This window comes from Zea mays, chromosome 3 (assembly GCF_902167145.1).
Source record: "Zea mays cultivar B73 chromosome 3, Zm-B73-REFERENCE-NAM-5.0, whole genome shotgun sequence".
Taxonomy (NCBI): domain Eukaryota; kingdom Viridiplantae; phylum Streptophyta; class Magnoliopsida; order Poales; family Poaceae; genus Zea; species Zea mays.
Genome location: NC_050098.1, coordinates 24415985 through 24422511, shown reverse-complemented (window position 1 = coordinate 24422511; position 6527 = coordinate 24415985). Strand labels below are relative to the sequence as shown.

The 6527-nt window shown below is 49.2% G+C and overlaps 1 protein-coding gene across 1 annotated transcript; it reads left to right on the top strand.

Moving 5' to 3' along the window:
* Nucleotides 1-991: 991 nt before the first annotated feature.
* Nucleotides 992-5112, top strand: LOC100275791 (Multicopper oxidase LPR2). The gene is made up of 3 exons (NM_001320237.2): nucleotides 992-1424; nucleotides 3082-4572; nucleotides 4678-5112. Exons 1-3 carry the CDS (start codon nucleotides 1170-1172, stop codon nucleotides 4729-4731), a joined length of 1800 nt encoding a protein of 599 aa, NP_001307166.1. The 5' UTR covers nucleotides 992-1169; the 3' UTR covers nucleotides 4732-5112.
* The last annotated feature ends 1415 nt before the right edge of the window (nucleotides 5113-6527 follow it).

The window sequence follows — 6527 nt, the reverse complement described above, 5'->3', positions numbered from 1 at the left end:
AGAGACTGAGTCACTCTATCACAAGTTGATTAAGAAGATAGCGGGCGCGGCGGGCAGGGCCGGGGAGGGCGAGTGCTCCGGCGGGCACGGTGGCCGAGGCCGAGGGCGGCCGGGGTCGGGGGCGGGCGCGACGGGCGGGGCCGAGGGTAGGCGCGCCGGCGGGGGCACCGACGAGGCAGGCGTGGGGCGTCGGCGGGGTGCGGCGAGCGGGCCTCGGGCGCCCTCTACGGTAGCTGGAAGAAACATGAGAGAAAGGAAAGTGAGAAGAAGATAAGGTTGATTCGTGGGTTAAGATAAAAAACATAATTTCTTAGAGTAAAGCCGTAGGAAGTTAGCTGTCAGCTAACTTCCTAGAGCCAGCCCTAACTTTCTAGAGGAGGCCGTAGGAAGTTAGATAACTTCCTACGGTTTTTTAACTTCTAACAGTTTTTATAAAATACCGTAGAAAGTTATGTTTATTTCCTATAGGTACCAGTTGCCTCTCGAAAGTTATTTATTTCCTACGGTTTGTTATAAAAACTGTAGGAAATTAAAAAACCGTAAGAAGTGTATGATTTTGGTGTAATGATTATATTATTAGGTAATTTTTAACTATGTTTTTTTTCGACGTGCTTTTGTCACAAGTCAATCTAGAGCTTCAGCAAATTCTGATTCCGCCACCGTCGTCTAAACCAAATGCATCATATGGAAAAGATGGCTTAAAAGTTGTTCCTAGTTCCTGCTGCTACACTTCTTCTGATGCTTGACAAATGGAGAGAAGAAAACTGTATTAAAAATCGAGGGGAGAAGAGAATGCCACATCTTCCCCTCCGAAAAAGTGAAAATCCTAGACCACTAGAAATCGTCGACGCCCCCAAGCCGTCTAAACAGAGATTCCTGCCCCGCGCCGGCCCGTCTCTTTCCCTGCCCCCGCCAATCACTAGATTTTGTTTTTGTCTCATCACCTACCGGTCAGTACCCTCAAAACCAAGAACCAGGAAGCAAAACGGCACAGTGCTGAATGGTCCATCGTTGCCCCTTGCCAGCAGCACCGAAGTCCGAGCTCTCCACCGAGGAAACCTCCCCCCGCTCTCTCTCTCTCTCTCCTCAGGTCATCAGTCCCCTATCCTCCTCCTCCTCTTCTTCCCCACATCGTCAGTGAGGTCCTCGGGGTTGCTGCGGCAATAATAATGGGGGAGAGGAGGAGGTTTCCTGCTAGCGCTCGCTTGCTCGCCCTCGCCGTGGCGATGGTGTTGCAGGCGGCAGCGGTGGTGCTCGTCCTGGGCGAGGCGAGTGACGGCGGGGCCATGCTTGTGGGCCCGCGGCAGCTGGAGAAGTTCGTGGACGAGCTGCCGGACATGCCGAGGCTGCGCGGCTACGGCGTCACGGAGGGCGGCGCGCTCGTCGCCGGCAACCTCACCATCGGCATGTACGACACCAGCTGGGTAAGCCCTCGTAACATACATGTATGTATGTACGTCAGTACGTGCGTGCGTGCGTGGCCGCGCGGACAAAAAAAAAAATAGCATGCCTCTAGTACCGTTCGTCTGTCGCCGACGTTCGTAGAAACTAGAAAATCAATCACTCCTCCACTTTTCGTCAGAGACTAGACCGTTTTTGTCCTCTCGTAGAAATTATATGCATACTAATTGTATAGTGTTATTTGATACGGTCGGTTTACTTTCAAGCGCGATCGTCCAGCTTATTAGTGAGTCAAACATTCAAGCGCGATCGTCCAGCTTATTTGTTACGACGGTCGGTTTGCTTTAACCTGTTTAGTGAGTCTTTCAAACTGACCGGCAAATGCTTAAATTAAATTAGGCACGAATTGAAAGAGGCTACTGGTTAAAGCAATTCATCGACTAAGCAATCAATTGGGCGCTGTTTTTGTTAAGTCTTCCGCGCTGAAACGATCGTCTCTAAGCGGCATTGGAGCCTGAATTAGAAAAAAAAGTTATTACACGTACTCGTAGGTCGTACAGTAACTCGTCTACCATGTGTTGTTCAGCTGATGACAAAGTTTTTAGGCTAACCTCATCTTTTGACAAGTTACTATCCAAAATTGAATAACAAAGTATTCTAACGCTCTCAATCTCCTCGGTTCCACTTGCTCCTAAAAAGCCCATAAGGGGAGAAAAATATGTGAAAAGGGGGAAAGAAAGAGATCGCAAGTAGATGGACTTGGACCGAGTACGCATCGAAGTGGATACAAAATGGATATCCCAAGTTTTATTATCATTTGGATGCGGACTTGATCTTGAAGATGACAAGTATCTAATTGTTTCTGAATAGTTTTAGTAGAACAAATAAAACCATTATGCATATGAGAAATTAAAATATGACTATTCATAAGGCATGTAGATAAAAGAGAACCATTAAAAAAGCAAATATATTTAAAATAGTGCAGTAATTGAATACATAAAAATATAAATAAATATTTCAATATATGTAGTTATAAACGAATAGGTCAAAATAGGTAAAAAATAAACTGTTGTATAAAAAGGTGTTCAAATTAGTATGATTGTTCGTATTGAAAATAAGTAAACTTAAGATTTATGTATCATTGGTAATATTAAACTAATATGTTGCCATTAGCCATAGAGAAAGCTTTTAAATAGTTTAAAATGATGCATATTCTATGCTATATTAAATATAATAACATTACATTGTTGACCGGTCATAGATATAAATTTTACGCTCTTCATCCTAAATTAAAATTTATTTTATCTTTTTAATAGATTTATACTATATGTTCTATATATATATCTAGTTCATAATCATTCACTAGCCGGTTACCATGATTTGCTACCGTTGTTATATATGATTTGCATCGTCGATCACATTCACGGACAACGACGACGGGACAGAGTTAGCTCGTGGGCCATGACCCCACACCTTATCACCAATAATTCACAGCTTTGCATCGGAGCCCACTCGGCCTCTGGCTTCCTTTTTTGGAGACTTTCGTAGCAGCATCATGTGTGTTTTGCCCTCATTGTCAGCATTGCGATACAGCAAGTTTGAAAAGCCATTTCTACTTATGTGAAAAATCAAACTCTAGCCTGAATTATTTGGCATTTTTCTTTACATGATCTGTGTCAGAAATTCCACCGCGACCTTCCGGCGACGCGTGTCTTCGCCTACGGAACCAGCAAGGAGACCGCCACGGTGCCGGGCCCCACCATCGAGGCCATGCGGGGCGTCCCCACGCACGTGACGTGGGCGAACCACCTCCCGGCGCGCCACTTCCTCCCGTGGGACCCCACGCTGACGACCGCCGTGGCGCCCGGCGGCCGCGGCGTCCCCACCGTGGTCCACCTGCACGGCGGCGTGCAGCAGTCCTCCTCCGACGGCCACTCGCTGGCCTGGTTCACCAGCGGGTTCGCCGCTACGGGCCCGCGCTTCTCGCCGCCGCCCTACACGTACCCGAACCGGCAGCCGCCCGGGAACCTGTGGTACCACGACCACGCCATGGGCCTCACGCGCGTCAACATCCTCGCGGGGCTCATGGGCGCGTACCGCGTCGCCAGCCCCGCCGAGGAAGGCCCGATGAACCTGCCCCGCGGGGAGGCGTTCGACCGGAACCTCGTGCTGTTCGACCGCGACTTCCGCGCCGCCGACGGGGCGCTCTTCATGAACCGCACGGGCAACAACCCCGGCGTGCACCCGCAGTGGAACCCGGAGTACTTCGGCGCAGTCGTCGTCGTCAACGGCAAGGCGTGGCCGTACCTCCGCGTGCGCCGCCGCCGCTACCGCTTCCGCATCCTCAACGCCAGCAACGCGCGCTTCTTCCGGCTGTCGCTCTCCGCGGGGCTCCGCTTCGTGCACGTCGCGTCCGACTCGGTGTACCTCGCCAGGCCGGTAGCGACCGAGAGGTTCGTCGTGGCGCCGTCCGAGATCGCCGACGTCGTCGTCGACTTCGCGGAGTCGGCCGCCGGCGCGGCGGTCGTCCTCAGCGACGACGCCCCGGCCCCGTACCCCGGCGACCCCGGCGAGAAGGCGGAGACCATCGCCGTGATGAAGTTCGTGGTCGAGGGCGCCGCGGAGGACCCGGACACGTCGACCGTGCCGGCGACGCTGATGCCGCACTACCCCAGGCCGGACGCGCGCGAGGCGGCCACGGCGCGACACATCACCATGTACGAGTACACCAGGGCCGGCACGGACGAGCCGACGCACCTGTACCTGAACGCGCGCTCGTACATGGACCCGGTGACGGAGACGCCCAAGGAAGGCACGTCGGAGGTCTGGGAGGTGATCAACCTCACGGACGACAACCATCCGCTGCACGTGCACCTGGCGGTGTTCGCGGTGCTGGAGCAGCGGTCGCTGCGCCGCGTGGACGAGTTCAGGGACTGCATGAAGCGCCGGAACGACGCGCGCGCGTGCGGGGTCGACCGCCACCTGGCCGGCGGGCGGAGGCACGTCGTGCCGCGGCAGGAGCGCGGCTGGAAGAACGTCTTCAAGGTGCGGCCCAGCGCGGTAACCAGGATCCTCGTGCGCTTCAAGCCGCTCACAGACGCCGCGTCGCCGGAGGAGAGCCGCTTCCCCTTCGACGTCACCACTGGTCCGGGTTACGTGTACCATTGCCACGTGAGTACTGCGCGCATCTGCCTCTCCAGGTCTTTTGTCTGATGGATTTGGTTTTCGATCTCCCATTCTGTCCTAATCTTCTTTTGTGCCGTTTCAAACATGCAGATTTTGGACCACGAGGACAACGAGATGATGAGGCCGATGAAGATTGTGCGTTGAACGGTTTCCAGGAAGAAAAACATATATTCTATGAATGATTCCGTATCGCAAAAGAAACGACATGTTTACTGTGTCTTTCCCATTAATGATTTAAGCAGGAAGAACTTTTAGATGATTGAACTTTTCAGTTAAGATAGCATTTGCCGAGTAACAACATATATCCTAAATGTTTGTTAAGATAGCATTTGTCGAAGCATAATTTACTCATAGGTTGTTTATAGATAATATTTACACGTTTGTCCCCCCTACTATTCCTATTTGCTACCACATTTTCATGACATGGGGAGGACAATGCTATATTTAAGGCACATCATTTTTCATTTTATAGTCAACTGTAATCTCGACTCTCGATAGATAAGACTATTTGCAGTGGTTCCTTCTAAATTTATCTTCCTATTGTTGGATTTTTTATGGGCTTGACCCATTTATTCAATAAACTCTATGATGTATAATGGTGGAGAATACCAATAATACCATATTGGAAGTCCAAAGGTCGTTGGCTTGACTTATATGGTGCGAATTATTCCACTTAATTTGAGAAGTCAAGAAACGAACAAGGGTGTGCCACACGCGCGCGCCGCCGCCGCCAACGGGGCTTAGGCGTGACGAGGCGAGACGGGCGGGCAGGCGGCGAGCGGGCGAGGCGTGGTGTGGTTGTGTTAATTTTTAGCACTCATTAACCGCGGGAGTTTCAACTTCAGGTTAAAACCTTTTCAGTTGCCCGTCTCTTGGCGTGCCGCATGCGAGATCCTTCTCCTTCAGCTTCCCTCCGCCAGGACGCGAGCAGAATTCTTTCAGAATCACAGTTCAGCCGCAAGTGAGGGTATTTTCATCTCGTAACTCTGCGCGCACAGAGGAGCGAGAGGGCAGGTGACTTTTAAGCCCTTGCCGTTCGAGACCTTGCACGGGGATCGGCAATTAGGTTTTTGGGGAGCGTCTACGCGACTGCCCAACATCCGTCGTTGTCTTCATCACTGGTGAACATCTTCTTCTTCCTGGCGTCTTCATCTCGTACGAATGACAAGAGAAGTTGGACAAGGATCAAGATCCTCGGAGCGCATGGGAGGGTATGATCAATTCAGTTCCTTACTGTTTTACGTTCTGCAGATTATATATGTTTCATATGTTCATCTCTGTTGTTTCGTATGTAGCCATAGATTTATCCAAACTGTTCTGTCATATCATATCATGATATTTCTAATGCTTGTTCATACTATTAAAATATCATACCTGTTTGTTTTAATTTTACAGTCATGTTGTTTATATTGTTGTCTATTTATATTCAGTTGTTCCGTCATGATGTATGCACCATGTTTATATGCTTATTATATTTATATGATTCATATGTTTTATGTTCTCATGTTCCATATTGTTATGGATATATTTGACATCATGATGTCTATGATTAATCATCTTTTATATGTCATCACCATAATGTTAATTTATGGAATTTAAATGATATGGAAAATGCCTATAATTCTAACAATCCAAACACCTAATGTTAGGCATTTTTCTATCAGAGGTTTTGCTGTTGTGCTAAAGTCTGATCCTTTTGATGGTAAAAACTTCTTGATTTGGAAAGCTAAGATGAAATTGTGGCTTACTGCAATGTCTTGTTATCATGCCGCTGAGGCAAGCCTGCCAACTTACCTCCTGAGGATGAGGCTAAGTTTAAGGCTGAAGACAACCTCTTTCGAGCAGCAGTAATCAGCGCACTTGATACAAAATTCTAGAAAAGCTATATTATCCTTCCTACATGGAAAGAGTTGTGTGATGCACTTGTTGAAAAATTTGGA